Source organism: Eschscholzia californica, unplaced genomic scaffold, assembly GCF_041429995.1.
Source record: "Eschscholzia californica isolate CP2 unplaced genomic scaffold, dmEscCali1.0.p SCAF_2, whole genome shotgun sequence".
NCBI classification, from domain to species: Eukaryota; Viridiplantae; Streptophyta; class Magnoliopsida; order Ranunculales; family Papaveraceae; genus Eschscholzia; species Eschscholzia californica.
In genome coordinates this window covers 63,251,032-63,273,256 of record NW_028238309.1, presented here as the reverse complement: position 1 = coordinate 63,273,256, position 22,225 = coordinate 63,251,032, and the positions used below count along the sequence as shown (strand labels likewise).

Sequence of the window (22,225 nt, the reverse complement as noted above, 5' to 3'; positions counted from 1 at the left end):
CTAAGATCAGATAAAGATTTACCCATGATTCATCAAAAAAAGAACTAAATTAATTTGAAGAATTATAAAGAAAAAAAAAGTACAAATTTCAACAGAAATTGCTCTATTTGTGGAAGAAAAGGGGAGAATTTATTAAGGGTTGATTTGATTCAAGATCTTACCTTGTTTGAAACTTGGATCTTGGAATTAGTGAAGAAAAAAGATGAAGAAGAAGAAAGAGAAGAGAGGGAAGAAGCAGTGGCAGCAGAAGCAGCAGCCATTGAAGCAATCAATACTCCTGATTTCTTCATCTACGATGTGGGATTTTATTTTTCTGAAGGGTTTGAGAATTTGTTAATTTGGGGATTTTTGGAAATCTTGAATCCTGTGGTGTTATTTATACTGAGAGAGTGAGTGATGGTTGGATTTTAATAGTGTTAAATTCGAATATTTACGCGGCAACTGAATATTCTTAGGGGCCTATCTTGCTTTTGTTATTCCTGTTTTAACCTTGTTAGGTTCTGTGTCCTACTTCCCCTACATTATATTGGAAATTACTAGAGTAGCCTTTAACTAGTGAATGTGTGTTTTTTTCTAAATCCCATATGAAATTTGGGTTTAATTTTAGGGGGTAGTGGAGCAAGACTTTCGCGGAATCTGAGGCATTCAAATCCAGACATTTGAGAGTCCACGAAAGTCCGAGGCATTCAAATCCAGACATTTGAGAGTCCACGAAAGTCTGAGGCATTCAAATCCAGACATTTGAGAGTCTATGAAAGTCCGAGGCATTCGATTGTAGACAAAATATGTCCCAGACTTTGGTGGACTTCATAGTTTGATGAATTTGTGAAGGATTTGGGACAAATTTGGAAGCCAAAATGTCTTTCAAAAAACAAGAGACATTTGAAGTCCATCATGTGATCAAACAACAATAATAATATTAAAATAATAAATGTCTACCAAATGTCCATCAATGTCCACAAATATTCACAGATGTTTACGAAAGTCGAAAAATATATTTTTGAAATGTTAGTATAAACATATTATTTCATGTGATTAAACAATAATAATAATATTAAAATAGTAAATGTCTACCAAATGTCCATCAATGTCCACAATATTTACAGATGTTTACGAAAGTCGAAAAATATATTTTTGAAATGTTAGTATAAATATATTATTTCATGTAATTAAAAAATAATAATAACATTAAAATAATAAATATCTACCAAATGTCCATCAATGTCCACAAATATTCACAGATGTTTACGAAAGTCGAAAAAATATATTTTTGAAATGTTAGTATTAATATATTATTTCATGTGATTAAATAATAATAATAATATTAAAATAATAAATGTCTACCAAATGTCCATCAATGTCCACAAATATTCACAGATGTCTACAAAAGTCGAAAAATATATTTTTAATTAGCACAAATATAATATGCATTACACATTTTGTCAATGGACTCAAGATCTTAAAATGTCCCCAGGACATTTTGTCTATAGATCAAATGTCTTGAAATGTCTATAAAGACATTTTGTCTACAAACTCTCAATGTCTTGAAAATGTCTATGAACACATGTTGTCTATAATAACTCATCCGAAATGTCTTGAAATGTCTACGGGACATTTTGTCTATGAAAGTCTGTGAAAGTCCCGCTCCACTACCCCCCCCCCCCCCCCCCCCTTAATTGACTTAAGTTAGATATTAGAATGTTTGTCTTTGTTAGACTCAATCTGCACCGTCATTAGTTGCTAATGAGGTGTCTGAAGCGGGGACAATATCGGTAACTATTAAGGTTAGAACGTCACAAATGGTATCATAGCTAATGACAACTCTTCGTTTGAGGGTGGGGGATGTGATAGTCTCATATCTCTCGCGAGAGTGTCCGGGGCCCGAGCCATAGGTGAACGCTCGCACCTAGTAAGTGTCGAGGCCTTTTGGATGGGCTTGTGAAGCCTTCGCCAAGAACAAAATTATGTACTTATGGACTTGGACATGAGGTGTCTAAAGCAAGAACAATATCGATAACTCTTAATTAAGGCTTGGGGTGTCACAGAGCAACCTGCCATTTCTTTTTGTTGAAGTTTCAATTTAAAAGCTTTTGTTGCAGCTTACAATCAAAGCTTAAGGTCAAAGCTTTAGATCAAAGCTTGGGAGATAGAGATAAATAAAATGAGAATGAGAATGGTGGTGGCGGCGGTTAGAGAAAGAAGAAAAAGAAATGAGTGTGATTTATTTTGTTGAAGGGTGTCGAAAATGGCAGGTTGTCCGTTTTCAACTACCTTTTCCGTCATAAGTAGGAAAGGAACAAATAACTTTATAAATAGAGTAAAACTGAGATGAAAAAACTGGATTTTAGAATGTTTGTTGTGTTAGACTAATTTACATTATCATTAGTTGCTAAAGGGGTGCCTAAAACAGAAGCAATACCAATCACTGTTACGGCTTGAGGCGTCACAAGTGGTATCAAATTAAGGACGACTTTTCGCCTTAAATCGAAGTCTTTGTTGAAGTTTCAAATTAAAGCAGTTGTACCAAAGCTTAAGGTCAAAGCTTCAAATTAAAAGCTTCGGAGATAGAAAAAGAAACAAATTAGAATGATGATGGTGGTGGTAGCGGTTAGAGGAAGAAGAAAAAGAAAGTGTGACCTTTTTTGTTGAAGGGTGTCGAAAATGGCAAGTCGACTGTTTTCAACAACATTTTCTGTTAAGCAAAAAAGAAAGAGGAAAAAACATTTAAAATAAGCGTAAAACTGGAATGAAAAAACAATTCAAATCGATTAACGAACACTTAAAAGAATATGACTTTAGGGGCCAAATTGAAACACACACTTTTTAGTTGGTGACAAAAATGTGGACCAAATTAGAATTAACCCAAACAATTAGGTAGGTGATATGGGGTATTTTTGTCAATAAAATATTGTGGTGCATACAGATGAAAGGGTAAATTGGGGAGATAGAAGTTAGAGAAAAATGTTGCGGCACTTGGGAAGTGTTGTTTTCTTAGGTGACGATATTTGTTAAGTTATGATTCAGTAGAAGGACGACAAATGTATGGCAGAGAATACTGCCAACGCAACTAATTAAACTGTCCACTCGTTAGAGTTAGTGGGACTGGTGACGAACTCGAAGATAATAAAGTGGCGGTTGAGGTGTAATGACTTTTGTTCCACAATTGCCCCCTTTATATTGTATTTTATCATAATATATATTATGACATATCTAAGCTTGGTGCTTTGGTCATGCAACCATGGTTGGGGCATAAAGAGTTCGGGTAACTTACTATAGGATAACTCAATGTAAGGGATGGGCGTCCAACGAGTCGTGCCGCACGTGAAAAACACTACACACGTCTAGAAAGAAACAATATGCACAACACACGGCGCAATGTAAGGGATTGGTGTCCAATCTCAAGATATTGTGAATACTATGGAGCTTGTTTCTTCCACTGAAGCACAAAATTTTAGAGATGTTGGGGGGGGGTTATTTTACTTGTAAAGTTAAACTTATTTTGCGAGGCGCGAAATATAGATCTTCCAGATATGAACTCTCGATATGTTGGAAGGAAAGGTAAAACTCGCTATCAACAAGGAAACTTGACAAATGAACAATTTTACAGGGTAGATTTTTGTATGCTCCAATAGATTGTCAATTGCAGAATATTCGGTTTAGTGAGAACTCAGTAGAACTACTTGTTCTTAGCTCAACATTGGTTCCTCGCGACGTTTACAATTCTTTTAGAATTGATGACATCTGTAATATGGTAGATAAGTTTTATCCACGAGATTTTGCAAATCATGAGAAGATGCATTTGAGAATACAACTATAACATTATGAACATAATGTGGTTCAATATCCAGACTTCAAAAATTTGACAACGATCTCCGATTTGTGCATATAGTTGGTGAAGACAACAAAATCAGTAAGGTACCCCCTTGTTTATCGACTAATTAAACTTGTGGTAACTCTCCCCATCTCTACTGCAACAGTAAAACGGTCTTTCTCATCTATGCGCATAATCAAAACAAGGCTGCGCAACAAAGTGGATGACAATTTTCTCTCAGACTCTTTGGTTTTATACATTGAAAAAGAAATTGCTCAGAAGTTTAACACAAAATCCATCATTGATGATTTTAGAGATTTGAAAGAGAAAAGGGTTCCATTTTGATCTTGTACTCCCATGTTATTTTTTTATTCGTGTTTAATCCTTACGACTTGGTTGTTATTTTTGGTGATAATTTTGAATTTGAATGGTTATATTTAATTTCTTAAATTAGTTTATGACAAACAGTTCGGCCTCTCCCTAGCATTAATTCTGGTTCCTTCTCTGGTCTTCTTTGCCTTTTCCTTCACCGATCATTAGTTCCCTTGTTTTTCAACATATTTGCTTGAGCAGATGGCTCTGTATGTGATTATTCAAGCATCTCATCGGGCATTTGCGTATGCTTTTAAAGATGGACTATAGTGAGAATATGTAGCTAAACTTTGGGCTCTTCAAGATGGACTTCGTACAATTGGTCTTTGGACATGATTCTGCGCTTGGTACTATATTACTTTACTGTCAAAGACTCGGATGTTTCCCAATTGTGTCGCATGTCTTTTGCCTTTTCATTTTCGCATGTAGATGAGTAGATAGAGAAACCAATCAAACCATTGTCACGATTGATGTCTTCCCTCATTATAGTTCCTCCATACTGCTATAGGGTGAGTAGGTGTCTACTTGACGTACTTGTATTCGTGGTAACCTTTTTTTAGGAGAACGTTCTCCATGTGAGACTCATATTTTTAATTTAAATCGCACAACTCACTTGATGCGTTTAACTATTTAAGCACAGGGAAAGCCACATTAGGGCTTGTGTGGGTACCTTCCCCCTAAGTCCAATGTACGTGTAATGTATTTTATGTCCCTAATATTACATCCTAAATAGACATTTATGTTCAATAAGAATTTATATTTGAGTTTTAGTTACTAAGTAGAGTTATATAAACTATTTCAACAAAAAAAAAAAGTAGAATTAGATGAACTAATAATTTGGTGTATAAATTAATATAACTAAATTTCATATCAATGGAGAAAAAAGTTTCCACTTGTGAGACAAACACAAAGCTAAATGATAAAATAATAAACACAAAATCAAATTTATGTATAAGTTTATAAAAAGAATCAATACATAATTGTGTTTGGGTAGTGTCACTTAATGCAATAATTTTTAATACTCCGTGTGCGATAACTCTGTTTTTTCTATAAGACAGAACAACTTTTTTGAATAGAACATATTTGTGGAAAAATATCACAGTCACCTAATCCAAAATAATATGTTATAACGGTTGTATAACTCAAAAGCAATTTAGTAACCACACTTGCATGGAAATTCCCTTTGATATATAAATGATCAAAACTATCAAAAAAGATTGTGTGAAAATTCATTCCATATCAAGAAAGAATCTTCACCCAATCCAACTCTATCTAATACATGATGTGATTCCAACTCCATTTTTCTTTCTCTTTTTCCCTCTAAAAAGTTATGTGTAAGTTTTAAAGGTGTATTTGCTTTAGTTGTTTAGTGAATGTAACAAACCAAGATATGGAAATTCATTTGCTTGAGTTTGGAGCGATTATTAGTTCAAATCTAAAAGGTGTAATAATTTTCGATTCTAAATGATTCGACTTGATTTAGATAAAAAACTATTCAATCAACTCCTTTTACTATTTTCGCAAAAGATTTAAAACAATTATGAAATATAGCATATCAAAATGGTATAATTGTCTCCAGCTCAGTTGGTAAAACTCTAGACCTGGTTGATCTTTGAAATTTTCTTGAATATACAATTTTAAGTTTACTCCAAAATCTCAAATAACGAAAATTCATCAAGTTACGGAAGTACATTAGGAAAACTCGCCAAATTATCACAAATCCCGAAATGAAGATTAGTGTCAATATCATAAAAAGGAAACTTAAAAATAAGTTGAAGAAGAATATTACTGAAGTTGATGTTGTTTTGCGAAATCAATTTATATTTAACTCCATCACAGTATCACACAAGAGGCATTCTTTTAGTTTTTGTTACGGTGAATAAATCATGGATCAACTATACCAAACAGAAATGAATGTGTTTTCATGTATAATTTCTTTCTTTATTAGAGCAATTTTTTCGCTTACTAGTTGTTTTCTATTTTAGGGTCTTCTCCGTTCGTATGAAAATATTTGAATTTGTAAACCAAAATTTTGTTTGTGAAAAAAACATGTTCTTTGGAATTAGAATTATCTTCAAGAGCTAAATATGAACTACGTTAGTTTAGAGACTACCTTTATCATTATTTCCCACAGATTAGATGAATTGACTATTCGAAGATCAAGATCTCCAATTATAGTTCCTCTACTTGAGACACCCGAGTCTACAACTTGATCTCCCACCTTCAAGTTAGCTAGGACTTTATGGTGGTTTCCTGAAAGCCAAAAAGAATGAGAATAAGGATTTCTCAAAAATAGAAACTCCTTTCTATTCTTATTATGGCCGATCACATGCCCTAAAGGGCTACGTATGGCCGGCCCACTAATGGGGTTTAAGTCCGGTCCAAAACTTCCCTTTTGTTCCGCTCTTTGTACTATCTTTGCCTTGACTTTCCTTTGACCTTTGGACATATTTATGGCTCTAACCCATGCTTATATATCTTATCCTTCTAGTCATATCTTCCGATCAAGTTGACACTCTTTGGTGTAACCCGATGTAGGATCCGGACGAAGTTAGCCGCGAATAACTCAATGATTGTAGCTGGTTTCTAGCTCAACCTTACGATCCTTAAATTGTCCGGACTTGATGGTCTTTTTCATCAATTGTCTTATGTAACAAATTACTCGCACTGCACCTTTGGTCGAAGGACACGTCTTTCAGAAACTTACAATAACTATAATTAGATAAAGGATAATCGTCTTGTTGGAATTCGCATTTTTTTTTGTTAGGTTTTTGTTTAATATTTTTCTTTATCAAATTTTTGTTTAGTATTCAAATAATTTAGTTCTTTATTAGAGCAATTTCTTTGCTTACAAGTTGTTTTCTGTTTAGGGTCTTCTCAGTTCGTACGAGAATATTTGAATTTGTAAACCAAAATTTGTTTACGAGAAAAAGAAACATATTTTTCGGAATGAGAAGTTTGAATTTTTATGTTTGGTTGGCATTGAAAGGTAAGTTCTCATCTTCTACCTGCCCCTGAAATCTGTCTCTTTCTCTTATTATCTTTCTCTAATGAGGCTTCAATATCATTTGTAAGTGATCTAGTAAGATTTATATAAAGATCAATTGAACTTAGAAGAAACTTTTATATATATATATATATATATTTTCTGAAATTAGAAGGAACTCTTATATTGAGTTTCGGTTTACCTGTTTAAAAAAAAGGAATTTCAGTTTACCTTATTGAAAAATTTCAACCTATTCTTATTATGATCTAACGGTCTAGAAACGTGAAATAATCTAGTTGATATACTCCCACAAAATCCAAGTCCTCACGTTTTTAATGAATAAAAGAAAGAATATAAGTTGGGGTTATTCGTTCAGAACTTTTATCAGATCTTCAAAGTTCTTAAGATTTTTAAAGTCTAACGTTATTGGTTTCGACCTTTTTTTAAGAGCTTTGAAGTTCCGTGTTATTGGTTCAGACCTCTATTTAATAATTTTAAAGTTTCGTGTTATCGGTTCAGATTTTTTTTAAGAATTTTAAACTTTCGTGTTATTTAAGAACTTTAAACTTTCGTGTTATTTAAGAACTTTAAAGGGACAACAAAAAATTTGAAAAACAAAAACAAATCATGGATATTCGAAATTTGGAAAATGTAAGATTTTTTTTTTGTTTTTTCGTAGATCACGTGACCATAGCTTCTTTCCCTTTGTCGATAAAATAGGCTACAAACTTCTACAAGTTCAAAATGATTTCAGAACTTCTTTTTGTTTCTTCTCTTTGTCGTCCTTCCTCTATAAAGCAAAAATTGTCAGTGGTTGATAGTGTTGACGTAACCTCCAAAATTTTGGAGGTTCCAAGTTCGATTCCCAGAAGAAGTGGTATCCATAGTTATTGAATTTGGGTTATTAAAGGTATAAATAATAAGTTTGTTGGACTTTAGGCTATTTAGTATGTTGTTGAGTTTTAAGCCACTTGGGTTTCACTTATCTACGTGGTATAAATCTCAAATATTCCACCGACCAATTATTTACTTTATTTGTATGGGATAAATTTTAATGGCAAACTGCTTCCACCGACAGGGCCATATCTACAACCAGACCAAGGGGGCATGGCCCCCTGAACTGGTTGCAAGGTCAATTAATCTTAGTGGGTCAGTTGATGTCTTTTATAAAGGATGTTAAAGTACAGTTCAACAGATAAGTGGTAAGGTTGGGATGGGTATTCTTTGTTTAATATCGGCCGCCCTCGATTCCTAATCCTGGTTCCATTCCTGTCCATCGAGACTTGATCCCTCTACCTCGTGGACTTAAGAGGGGGCCAACCACCGCACCAAAGAAGGGTGGAGGTTGGTTTATCATTTTTGACCAATGCAATATAGGACCCAAACTTTTATGGGCTGACTTGTGGAGGAAAGATGTCTACTTACCCGTCTTACCAAAAGACTTGATATCCCTATACACCATCCATGTGTCCCTATAGAAGGCCCTATTTATTTATACAAAACAACACAAAATACCCTCTCCCTCTCTCTCATCCTTATCTCTCTAACTTTCTTTGAACTTTCCTTTATCTTGAATCAGTATATATATTTTTATTATATTATTATAAAACCCCCCAATTGTTGTCAACTGGTATATTTCGGTAACCTAACCCACAAGCAACGAAAATCCCCCTTTTTACTCTTTCATTTCGAATTCCAACACTCTTCTAATCAAAATCTCTCCTACAGAAATCACACTTGAATCGTTTCTGATTTGTGTTCTCTAAAAAGCCCTAATTCTTCTATTTTTGATTTGATCATGGCTTCTGGATCATCATCTGGTAGAGCTGGTTCTGGTTCAAAAGGGTTTGATTTTGGTTCTGATGATATTCTCTGTTCCTACGATGATATGGTCAATCCAGAAAGTTCTAATGGAAAACACTCTGATCCTGTTCCTGCTAACAATCCCGGAAAGGTATATTTATTTCTTCTTCTTTCCCTTTTCATTTCGTGTTTGCTTTTAGGGTTTTAAGTTGTTCTCTTTGATGATTTGTTTGTGTCTAGTAGTTTACAGTGGATCTCTTAAAACCCTGATAATCAACTTTCCATTAGGCACTTATTAGATATTTTAGCCTTGCCCATTAAAATATCATCATGATTATTCTAACCTAGATTCAGCTAGCTCTTATATGGGTAGGCCTTTAGGTTGTGGAATTCATGCTTGTTTGTTGACTTTAGTACTAATTTTCGATATTAAATTGATGAAGTTGCTTAAGTTAGAAAATTTCAAAGCTTTTCTTATGCTATTCATATGTTCCATTGTCAAATGATATTTGTTGAAGCTTTACTCTTAAGTTATTGATCCCCCAAAATAGGAAAGATTACAGACAATGCGAATTATGACTTAGTAAGGAATTGAGTATAGATCCAGATATGACAATGGGTTTGTAGAGAAAGAAGTGTCTGATGTTCTTATATTTATCGCAGAATAACTAATGTTTTGAGTTTCCGAAGAGTCCCACTGAGAGGTGAAAGCTTCTATTGTTGCTTAATTAAGAGGAGTTAGTATGAAAATAGACTGAAATATAACATGATTATGCAAAACTCAGATAACGATTTGAAATTTTTTATTTGTTTAAGTAGTAGCATGTTTTCTAGTTTGATGATTGTTTTATTCTTTATTCATTCAGCAGGGTTTCAGTGAAAGCAGGATGGGAAGATCATTTTCTCATGAATATAATCAGCGAACGGAGTCACTTAACCAGGATCTTATTGCCACTGTTGAACGAACCATGAAAAAATATGCTGATAATCTCCTTCGTTTTCTGGAGGGAATTAGTGCACGTCTGCAACAGTTGGAACTATATTGTTATAATCTTGAGAAGACGATAGGTGAAATGCGGACGGAGCTAACTCAAGAGAATAGTGAAGCAGATAGTAAGCTTAGATCTCTTGAGAAGCATCTACAAGAAGTGAGTTTATATTTGAGTAGGCCTGCAGCTGATTCTTCCATTTATTTTTCTTAAATATTAGTCGTTGTAGATACTGACTAATATCACTTTTAACTTGTTCCTTCTAACGAAAAACCAAAATCACACGAGACACTTTCATCTTATTTATGTTCGAACAACAAACTAAATCTCTTCAGAGAAGAAGAAAACCTGGCAAGACCGCTAGAATTGAGTTTATGATTGAAGTTAGAATGTTCGTTCCTCATTTTCCTTCACTTCCATTCTTGTATGGTTCATGTGTTTATTAGCACAAATCGTGTCTGAATCATAATCAAATTAGTAGTGAATCTTTATTTCTTCGCGAAAGTATCGTTTGACTATTTTGTAACCTCAAAATTCATAACTCACTTTTTAAGAATGATATGATTGAACATAGATATGACGTATGAGGTATTCAAGTTGGTTATAGTATGTTGAGAACTATATGATGCTTTTCAACATCTGGGAGTTGATTAATGAAAGTCGGTTAATTCATCTGGTACTTCTTTCCTCGTGAAACGTGATGGTTTTGATGAAATTTATCTATTAAACGAACTGAATAAGTAGAATTGTCCCCTCATTTGTTTGATCGTTGCAGGTTCACAGGTCCGTACAAATTCTTCGAGACAAGCAGGAATTGGCAGAAACTCAGAAAGAACTGGCCAAGCTTCACGTGCAGAAAGAATCCTCACAACCCAAAGAAGAAAATGTTCCTTCCTCTGCATCCGAGGGCAAACTATCCGACAACACTCAAGAAGTGCATAACCAGCAATTGGCTCTCGCTTTACCCCATCAAGTCAGTGCCCCAATTTCACTACCTTCCATGCCAGCGAAGCAGCAGCATCCGTCTATGATACAATCATCTCAAACGCCTCAAAATGTTCATGTTGGGTCCCAGCAAAGCACTTACTACCAACAAAGCCCGTTGCCAAATCTTCCACCACAGGCCCAACCTCAACATCACCCACAAGACCATTACTTGCAGGTCCAGCAACAGCAAGCACAGCAACCCCAGTCTCATGGAACTCAGCCGCAGCAAGTTCATCATTTTCCTCCACAGTGGACTCAGCAGGTCCCTCAGCAGGTACAACAGCAACCACAGCAGCCCACAGGTCAATCTCAAATGGGCCTTCAGACGCAAGCGGTTTACACACCATACCCACCAACACAACCTATAAACCAACCAGCGCAAGCGGTTAACCCGTCATCCGAGACATACCCTGGCAGCATGCCAATGCAAGTACAGTTCTCTGGAGTTCCTCAGCCAGGGATGAATAGGCTGGAACCTGTGGGTTATGGTTATGCAGGGTCAGCGCCCTCTCGAACAGCTCAGCAGCAACCTCCACCACAAAATATTCCACAACAATCACCAGCTCAGACCCTTCAGAACACCTACGGTGCACCTCTTGGAGATGGGGCCTATACACTTTCCGGTCCTCATCCTTCACAACCTCCTCGACAAGGGTACATGATGTATGAAGGAGGTAGGGTTCCCCAGCAAATGCCACCACATTTATCGCAAAGTGGCTATCCTCCAACCCACATGTCATCTCTCCAGGTTCAACAGCCTATTCGTCAATCAAGCCCCGCCCCAGTAATGCGCAATCATCCATACAGTGAGCTTATTGAGAAAGCAGTGAGCATGGGATACCCAAGGGATTTTGTCACAAGCGTGATACAAAGGATGGACGAAAGTGGTCAGCCTGTGGATTTCAATTCTGTTCTTGATAGATTGAACGCTCATTCGTCGGGCGGGTCACAGAGAGGAGGATGGTAAGTTAAAATGCCACCAACTCTTGCTATCTCGCTCGTTTATATGCGGAGTATTGGGTTGTTCTATGTTCCCTCCTGGTGTTGCAAAATAAAAGCCAAAGGTATTTCCTTTTTGTTGTCTTTGGTTTTAAAGAATATGTATACCTGTTTTATCTCACTATGTTTACTTTCTTTTTCTGAATTGATTTGGCTTTTGAAGTTTTGAGTTTGGACAAAACAATGTATTATGAATGTAATTGAGATCATATACCTCAAGTATTAGTAGAGGTGTTAAATTGATCAATCTCTCTTCAGTTACCGAAACTCGTTTGTTCTTCCTAGTAACACGAAAAGTTCGCATATGGTAAATTTGGGTCAGCTGGATTTTATTTTAGGGCGAGTATTGTAAAGCTATGCTTGTTCAAGAACCTAACTTTAGACTGTTTCTGAAAAACAGAAGTTCTTCTCAAGCTTTGTTACATATTGAATCAAGTACTTTTTCTGGGTATATTGTATATATATCTTTCTACCCAAGGATAACTTCTTTTTTCTAAACTAGGGTTTCAATTGTAATATCACCCCACAAGCTGATATGGTTGAATTCAATTAAAATTACTTCAGTAGTATATTTGCAGTAAGGAGACAATAATAAAGGCTAATCTCTGGGTTTTATTCATTAATAGAAAGAGACTCATTAAGCTAACACAAAAAAAAAAACTCTGAGAGTTAAAGGAAAAAAAAAGTCTATATTAACTACTGAATGTGTAATCTTCTTTGGTTGAATCTGATTAACTTTAGACGGTTGATCACTGTTCCAATTTGATTTGTATGTTGTCGGTAACCACATCATTATCGTCATTAACAAACCTCTTCCAGTACCAATGTTTCTTCCACACTTTCGACATCTCTTCAATTGGTATACCTTTTGTTTCGGGAAGGAAGAAGATAACGAAAAGTGTCATTATCAACACAAAGGCAGCGAACAAGTAGAACAAACCGAACTTGAGATGGCATAGCAATGTGAGGAAGACTTGAGCAATGATGAAGGTGAATAACATGTTTACTGCTACGGTAATACTTTGTCCTGCAGATCGAATCTCCAATGGGAAAATTTCACTAGGTACTAACCACGCAAGTGGACCCCAAGACCAGGCAAACCCGGCTACGTAAATGCAGATGAATATTACTAGAAGATACGCGTACAAATTTGAAACATGTGCAACACCCGTCACTCCAAATTGGTTCCATATCAGTGTCCCGATTATAATCTGACAGATGAACATCTGGATTCCACCTTCAATGAATAGAAACTTCCTTCCGAAACGGTCAGCTATAGCGATAGCAACGGTTGTAGCAGCAGCATTAACACCTCCGGTGATGACGGCTGAGATAAGAGAAGCATTGCTTGCAAAACCAATGGTCTTGAAGAGGACAGGAGCATAGAACATAATGACATTGATTCCAGTACATTGTTGGAACAGAGGAATAGCTATAGCCATAACAAGATGTGGTCTGTGTTTCCTCTTGAGGATATTACTCCAAGCATTAATCTCCACTTTCTTTGATTTTTCATTAGCTTCAACTAGATCATTAAACTCCTCGTCGACATCATTAGTACCACGGATACGTCTTAGATAATGGCGAGCCTCTTCGGACTTTCCTCTTTGTATCATGGAGTTTGGGGTATCGGGAAGTAAACAAGATCCTATAGTGATAACAAGAGCAGGCACCACGGCAAGACCTAAAGCCAACCTCCATCCTACCTCAGTGCTGATAGTACTAGTTCCATAGTTAATGAGATTAGCAATAAGGATACCGCTGGTGATCATCATCTGAAAGAAGATGTTAAGGGTGCCACGGTATCGGTAAGGAGCCATCTCAGATATATAGAGTGGGACGGATTGATTGGCGAATCCAACACCGATACCAAGCATAAAACGACCGATATAAAGCATAGTTATGTTGATGGCGAAACCGTTTACAACGGCACCACCTAAAAAGATAATACCACCAAAACCCATAGAGAGTCTTCTTCCGAATGATTGGGTGACCCAAGAGGCAGCAACAGAAGCAAGAAGAGCAGCCAAGTAGAGAGAAGAAGTGAACAAGGTGAGTGTTTGGCTGTCGAAAGTACAATATTGATTAGTAGTTACAACACCTTCTTCCTTTTCATAAACAGAGTTGAAGAATCTCTTGAGAAATATTGGATTTGATGTTACTCCACCAGAGATACCAATGTCATAGCCGAAGATGAGACCACCGAAAGCACCAACGATGCATACGATGAGAACAAACCAAGTCATCTTTCCTGGAGGGTAATTCTTCTTCCCCATTCCAAGTGAACTATCAATTGCAATACCACCACCCGCCATTCTTTCTCTATCTCTCTGAAACTATGAGTGAAAGACTATGAAGGTATAGGAGGTTAGAGCCCCATTATATATATACATATGTACGTAATTGTGTCTGTTTTGGAATGGGATTAGTAATCCTAGTTGATTACTGATTCATGAGAAACGTAATTGTGGAGGAGGACTTTCTAATTTCTATTTAATTTCTTTCGGATAAGTACTACTAGTGAGTATATGCTTGTTAATAATCAATATTTATGCATGTCTAGTGATAACAATACGATTAATGTTTCTAATAGTTACACTACCTTTACACCCCACATTACTTTATTTCCTAATCGTTTGTTTCCACTCCGACCCCAAGAAGGATTAGATATAGAAGTGAGATCAGTTTTTTCTCTATCTGGATTCTGCCTAAAGTCGACACAAAGAGTCGTGCTCCAGGGAAACAATAAAAGTTTGCGGGAAAAAGGTTAAAAACCCAAAAAACATTCACCAAACGCACCCTACAAGTCGACGGTCGGAGATGACAGGCGAACGCAATGGTCCTTTCATCGGAACCCTACATCTAGATCTACCAACGAACCGTCACTCGCCACGCCTTTCCTCGCCTTTGGGTCCTAGGTATCTACGGTAAACCTTTCCTCGTTTCAACCTCGCCGTTCAAGCTTGGGGTATGTCATCCAAAGGTGCTACTAAATGGAAGTATCCTATGTTAGAATATATAGTTAGTCCCACATTGTTCAATTGCTTAAACTTCTCTCTTGTATTACTCTTTATAAAGATCTTATGTAATAACTAGGAAATCAATACAATCAATACAATTTCTCTTTCTTACATGGTATAAGAGCCTAGTTCTTCTTTCTTGGAATAGTTAGTCAATAGAGTCTTCCGCTTTGCCGGCGGCGGTAGTCCCGTTAATGGCTACCGTCCGCCAGGCTTTTATCGGTTTTTAGTTCAAGTTTAGTGTTTTTTTTTTTTCTTTCCAATAAGAGTAGTTCTTTTCTCAATAGTATTTGAAGATGATGAAGATTAACAAGAAGATGAAAGATCCAAACAAGAGTGATTTGTTGAAGAAATCACATGATATACTCTTCAATGATCTCAAGCATTTCAAATGTCAAGTCCTCCACAACATCAAATCTATGTGTACTCATGGTCCATGAAGTTATATTTTGAGAGAAATTGGAAAGATATTAGAGAGGGGGAAAAGAATTCATGGATTTCTTGTTAGAATAGTTATATACCCCATATTTATCTTGAAATTATACTTACAGTTCTCCAAAATCTTGATTTCCAATATGATGCACATTAAGTGTTTGATAGAATGTATCAAAGACATCATGCTTATGCTAAAAGATGGTTTTCTTTTGATGTTTTGAAAACATGTTTGTGGGTTCCTTTATGGCAAAAGAGTTAATTCTCTTAGTTGATTTGCTCATACTTTTCATATCAAGGATGAGAACTCTCAAATGTTTGTTTCTTTAGTAATCTACTTGGTTCCATTAGTTTTTCATAAGATCATATGAAGAGGAGATAAGAGAAAATTAGAAAAGAATTGAAGTGGGAAGAATCAAGAATGGTGTTTGCTAGTTGTTGAAAAATGATAAAATCATAAGATCAACGGTTTGCATTCTATATGGAGTAGTAATCATGTGTGAGAGTTATTGAAAGCAAGGAGTATATCTCCGCCCACAACCGGACAATGGGTTATAATTGTCCGCTTTCTCTTTAAATAGAGAAAATACCTGGCAATGGAGCCAACCTGGCAATGGAGCCAACAACAACAACAACATCCTATCAACACGCCCATTAATAACCAATCATAGATCGAATTTCTCAATCAGAAAAATTGAGTGCTATTATAATTTTGCCTCGGCTAAGTTCACAAGATGGAGATAAGCGGTCATCAAATATAAATTTTATGTAGAAGACTGTAACATGTAACATGGGTCATTGTTCCTTCGGTTAGGTCGGTTATTCTAAGTGATCATCATGGTCCTGTTACGAGAGGTCCTTGTTGAAATGGATCAGATCCTGTTTCTAGTTATTACCCACCATTACAGGAACAATTCTTTATTCAGAACAAAAGTACCGAGCTTTTGTAACGGGTTTTGTAACAGCTTCCCTACAAACCGCCACAAATATACTAACTACAACGTCTCATATGGAGACCGTTAATTTGTAACGGCCAACTTGTCACTACGTGTATTAGCCACGAGACTGGGTTAACGGCTTGAAATTTATTTGTAACGGAGAACCGTTATAAATAACTATTGTAACGATTTTATCCTTATTTACAACGGCCAAAAGCGTTACCAATGTTGCGTGTTGTTGTAGTGATTGAATGTGAAAGTTTTATTGTTGGAGTATGTTATTTTGATTTGTTCCCATTTGGCCCATTAACTTTGTAAATTAGAATTTGATCCTCTTCTCTCAAGGCTCAAACCAGATTAAGTACTTTGAAGCTACAAGCAATTTGATCCATCAAAAAGGGTAGTAAATGAGCAAAGCAAATAAGATAAAAAGGAGGAGATTTTGGCATCTACTTTAGAAACAGATATGGTTGAATCTAATTAAAATGATTTCATCATCACTTTTGTTTACTTGTTAGATGCTTAGCTAGTTAGGTAGCTAGAGGACATAAAACAGATTAATAAAAGTGAGAATTTCGACCTATGTCTAATGCATAGACAGCCACTCGTCTTTGCAACACTAGATGAATCTGTGAGGAAGACAGAGAGATGTATGACCCTGAGAATGGAAGAAATAAAACAAGGAAGAAGAGGTAAAGACTATAAACATAGCTGATAGACAGATAAACAGACAGACAAACAAACAAACAAATGAGGATGTCTGGAGATTTAGAGTTGAACATGTCGGCCAGGAAAGCTTGGGAGATGTATAGAGATGACAAGATTATTAGCAAAATCAATCCTGAAATGCTCTCTGGTGCTGAATACATAGAAGGTGATGGTGGCCCTGGTAGTCTCAGAAGATTCACCCTTGGCCCTGGTATAATAATATATATCCACCTCTCTGTCTCTCTATCTATCTATCTATCTATCTATCTATCTATCTATCTAACCTGTCTGGTTAACCACCAAACTAGGGCTTTTTTGTAGGTACCATGCATGAAGTAGTACACTTCAGCACACATGAAAAAACACACCCTACAGAAGGGGTAGATATGCTTTTTCAAAATACCCAAATCCAATTTTATATTTTGGAAACTTTTATTTCTTAGAAATTTATTTTTCGTCCAAATGATTAAAGAAAATTGCATATAAAATATATATTCTTGCAAAGACCACTATAAATGCCCCCATATGCAAATCTACTTGAGGAAATGCAATAAAAATGACTTACCCCAATATTTGAGAGGTCTCAAGCTGCAGGAAAATTATAACTAGACCTCTTAACTACTAAGCTACAACCTAAAGCATTTTATAAGTTTATTTTAAATACAATTATTATTTCAAAACTAACATACAAAATCTAAAATATGAAGCCCTTTGTTATGTTGGGGCCCAAAACGATAGTTTTGGAGGCTTTGAGCCGAGACCGCCCCTTTACTAAGAACCTAAAATTTGAGAGAATCATGAAAATCACTTGTCTAGCTTTAATCTTCAAGATTTACTTGGATGAAATTCTATTACTCCTTAATATCATGAACTCTTTATCACCACCATTTTTTTTCCTCTCACTGATGAATGATTCTTTGTGGAGGAGTTTACTGGGATAGGCTTATAGGCCTGACCCTGATTTGGCCCAGGTAAAGTGGTGGAGCCTATTGGCTTGATTTGGGCCATATCGGCCCGTGGTCTAAGCCGGTTAAGAACACTAATGTTTTAATGAGGTTTAAATTGTATGTAGCTGTATCTGAATATGTGCACCACTCAATACAAAAGATAGAGGAAGTATGTGAGGGACGGTCGGTAACGTATTCTGTAATAGATGGTGTACTTAGAGAATTGTATGATCCATATAGAGTTAGCTACACGTTTAAGCCGATTGCTGGCAAAGAAGACGAAAAGTGCAATGCAGAATGGAGTCTTGAATTCGAACCAATCGACCCGACCACAGCTTCGCCCGAAAGAGCCCGTGACGTTGCCGTCGAATTCCTCAGATTCTTTGATAAGTTCCTATCCTAATTTTTGTTTGTAACCTTGTCATGGTATCTTTTTTACTTTTATCTTGAACTAAGCTACTTAAATGTACATTAACTTATGTAATAGAGTGAAAGTTGTCAATAAGTAATTGTTTTTGGTGGTTGGATCTTGTAATTGGATATTTGAATTCACATGCTTGGATATTATATATTGTATGACAAAAAGCCTCTTTAACGCTTACGGGGACGCTTTTAAAACTTTCCCTCTGTTTATCCGTAAATTGCAGAGAACTAAACCAAAATTTATCAAAATTCAAGATCTAACAATCGAAGAATTTCAAAATATCTTAATTTTCTACATCCACAACTATTCATCTAGGTTGAAGAAGAGTGGTTGAAGTCTTTTTTATAAAGAAAGTAGAGAAGAAGAAAGGATATAAATTGATAACCACAATAAAGACTTCCATTATTGGTTGGTTTGGGTATAATAGAGATAAAAGAAGGTTGCGTACTAGCATAGGCAACTTCTCTCTCCCTTATATGTCAATCTCCAAAAACAAAATTTTATCATGCCTTCATCTGATAAATGCACACCCATAAAAAATTAAAAAAATTAAAAAAACAATTTGATTTTATGCGAGTATTTTTCTTTTTTTCTTGAAGATGTCCAGAACTCCAAAATATATGGTTGGTTTGGGTACCCATTAAAATTTCTTTTTTTTGTTAAATCATCCGTTAGAAAACCAAGTGAAAACGATTTTTTTGCCGAAAATCACCTAAAGATCATCAAATTTTAAGACTACAATAATTCAGACAAACTCCCAAAGAATGAATGATTTTAGAATTTAAAGTCACAAATAAATTTAGAGTACTGAGTACACCACCCAAATCCTAAAAATTGTATAGAAACAATGTTAGAGTCTTCCACTAATCTATCCTTCGAGTCGTTTAATGACGCAAAAATAGCATCAAATTGTCAACAGTTGGTAGCCCAAGTGGTTCCAAAGTGTTGACATAAACTCGAGAAAGCTCTGGAGGCCCCAGGTTCGAATCCCAGAGATGGTGGAATCTTTAGTTATTTGAATTGAGATTATTAGGGTATAAATAATGCAGTTGGACTTTAGGCAAATTTAGTTGTGCTATAAGCCCGGTCTTGTTAGAATTTGAATGGGCGGTTATCGAGTTTATTATATCTTTGATGTATCAATGTCAAATGTGATGACCATCGTTGATCTTAGTCAATTTCCAAAAAAAAAATACCATCAAATTTACATTTGCGATCTAGTAAATTCATGGGAGTTATCTTCATGGCCCATTGCCCAATGCACCTAGGGCAATGTACCTCTCAATCTTGATCATGGAAAGACTTTTTTTGTGAAAATGAAAGGGATAAAATTTTAGCCCATCATGTTAATGCCTATTGAGTTTTGCAAGAAGAAGATAACTCTCCATAAAAGCTAGGTTAAAATGGACGTGAGAGGACAACACTAAGCCACTTACGTGTTCATAATTGAGATTCATTTGTATTTTTCTTCCCATTTGCTTGTGTTTACCACACTCTTTCTTGATAATATCTTTTACTAGGTCTTCTCCATTTGCCTATAAATACCCGCCATCATACCTAGTTTATAGTATAACAATATCATATTCTCTTTGATAGTTCTTGCTAAATTTCCAAGTAATCTTTTCTTTGAATTTTATCATCATGTCGAGCTGCGGTAACTGCGATTGTGCCGACAAAACCCAGTGTGTGTAAGTGTCTCGTTTAATTTATTCTTCATCATTTTATGTTCTTTACAATAACAACATATTGCTTAGATTCGTCTTTCAATTATGTACATGTTTATTAGACGATACATAAATCATATTGGTACCAAAATATTTTAAGTTTGGGTTGTTTTGAAGCTAACTATGTTTCTTATTTTAATGAAATACACAATATCTAATGACTCTTAACACCATAAAAAAGTTTTATAAAGATGTGGTTATAAATTTTATCTTAAGTAATTTGATAATATAGAGTCATATAGAGTGAACAAAAAGAAATCACTTAATTTCCATAGACTTATTTGAACAAGCTAAATATAATTTAGATTAAGTAAACATATATCAAATTTAACACGTTTTATTATTTTTGTAATTGCAGGAAGAAGGGAAACACCTATGGTTTCGAAATCATCGAGACTGAGAGGTATGCTTGATTATTTAATACTCAATCGATTAAATGATGTAAATAATCATCTTCGTAAGAACATGAATCAAGCTCTCTTGATTGAGTTAGGAATTTCTTTTCCAAGCAAACAGAAAAGAAAATAAAATATAATTTTTCATTTTATATCTTAGAACTATCTTCACTTCAAAATTCAAGTAACCTTTTTTTAGGGAGAAATAATCTCGTAGCACTCGCTGTAAACCTTGATCAAAACATGAAATAACAATTTTATTGTGTCTTTTGTAGCTACTACGATGTCGCTGATGTCATGATGGCAGAGAACGACGGCAAGTGCAAGTGCGGTCCAAGCTGCACTTGTACCGATTGCAAATGTGGCCATTAAGCCTATTAAAAAGCAATTATCATATAAATGGCAACACGAAATATAATGGTGTGGTTTATGTTTAAATAAGTAGGATTTTGTACTTGGTAGTACAAATCCTTCTTTGTACTTTGTGTGTTTCTAAAAATGTTAATGTATTGATATGATGTGTGAACCTTTCATGTGTTATGTGTACCACCAGTGTTTCTTTTAATGGATTATAATTACTAAGTAATAGATAATGTGTATTATGATTCTCTTTATCACTTCCTTTTGGATATGGGTTTTTGACACATAATTGGCTCTATTTGTCCATTCGAAAGCCACAAACTAGAATTTGGAGAGAGACGAGAGGGGTGGTCATAGGTGTTGATTGATCGTTAAGATAAAGATTGGAGAGAGACAAAAGATGGTTGGTCATTTGTGTCGATTCATCAGATTTATTAGTCACAAGGCAATCAATAGACTATCCTACACAAGTCCGACCACAGGAGAACGCAAGGCCAAGAAAAGTTAACGATAAGGATGAAAAATAAGAGATCAGTTCGAACAATGTTTTTTATTTTAGTACAATTTTAAAGGAAGTGTTGAAAAAGAGAGATGAGCAGAAGAAAACTAGAGGGTAAGATTGGGAAAAAACACTTAAGTACTTAACAGTTTATAGCCGACAACATCAATTTAGGGGGCTTGACAAAATGATACTGTTCATAAAGTATTTTGCTTTTGCCCAATCAACCTATAAAAAAGCAAAAATGTTATTCTGTCGCCGGGCAAAATTCACACGGCATACCGTACACCTAAATGGTTATACCAATCATGAAACTTCCCAGTCCAGCCTAAGGGTCGAAACTCAATTTTAGAAAATGGAGAGGAATGACAATAATAAGTGCCAACAACCCTTGGTTGGAGTGGTAAGATGTATAGTCTTCCAGGAGCAGAGAGTAGCGATGAGTTGGATGAGAGAGAAGTGATGACTAATTAACGGTGTTATAACGGAATCTAAAACAGGGGGTCATCTGGATATTTTTATAAAGTAAAGGGCTAGACAGAAAACCGGTCATAAAGTTTGGGGCTATTTGAGAAATAACCCTAAAAGACAATAATAAATAGCCAGTAACCCTAAATGGCCCAAAAAGTGGGGTCGAGCACAACCCAATGTTGATGTGGCTGACTCTCATTTGACATGCCATTTCTCTCTCAACAGGACTTGTCCAATGAAACCTGGCCACATCAGCATTCGGCTTATGCTCAGTCTCACTTTTTGGGGCCATTTAATGGATGCATTCAACAATGGAACAATAGTAGAAAAAAGATTGACACTTTATAAGTTCACTGGTTG

At 35.6% G+C, this 22,225-nt stretch overlaps 1 protein-coding gene and 1 pseudogene across 3 annotated transcripts; one reads left to right on the top strand and one right to left on the bottom strand.

Annotated features, from left to right (window-relative positions):
* Positions 1-8,683: 8,683 nt before the first annotated feature.
* LOC147560149 (formin-like protein (DUF1421)) lies at positions 8,684-12,194 on the top strand. 2 transcript variants are annotated; one of them, XM_086662223.1, is made up of 3 exons: positions 8,684-9,123; positions 9,842-10,120; positions 10,737-12,194. In XM_086662223.1, exons 1-3 carry the CDS (start codon positions 8,968-8,970, stop codon positions 11,913-11,915), a joined length of 1,614 nt encoding a protein of 537 aa, XP_086518349.1. In that variant the 5' UTR covers positions 8,684-8,967; the 3' UTR covers positions 11,916-12,194. The 2 variants fall into 2 exon arrangements, with proteins under 2 accessions (XP_086518349.1, XP_086518348.1); XM_086662222.1 differs by having other exon boundaries at positions 8,715-9,123; positions 9,839-10,120.
* Positions 12,195-12,541: 347 nt separating this feature from the next.
* LOC147560148 (sugar transport protein 1 pseudogene) lies at positions 12,542-14,298 on the bottom strand (annotated as a pseudogene). The gene has a single exon (XR_015234761.1). The product of XR_015234761.1 is annotated as a sugar transport protein 1 pseudogene (transcript).
* Between the last annotated feature and the right edge of the window lie 7,927 nt (positions 14,299-22,225).

Bases quoted from the DNA above. Each gene is read 5' to 3' on its own strand.
- LOC147560149 (XM_086662222.1), top strand. From the start codon at position 8,968: ATGGCTTCTGGATCATCATCTGGTAGAGCTGGTTCTGGTTCAAAAGGG. The intron at 9,124-9,838 runs GTATATTTATTT...TTATTCATTCAG, and splicing joins CTGCTAACAATCCCGGAAAG to CAGGGTTTCAGTGAAAGCAG. The intron at 10,121-10,736 runs GTGAGTTTATAT...TGATCGTTGCAG, and splicing joins TTGAGAAGCATCTACAAGAA to GTTCACAGGTCCGTACAAAT.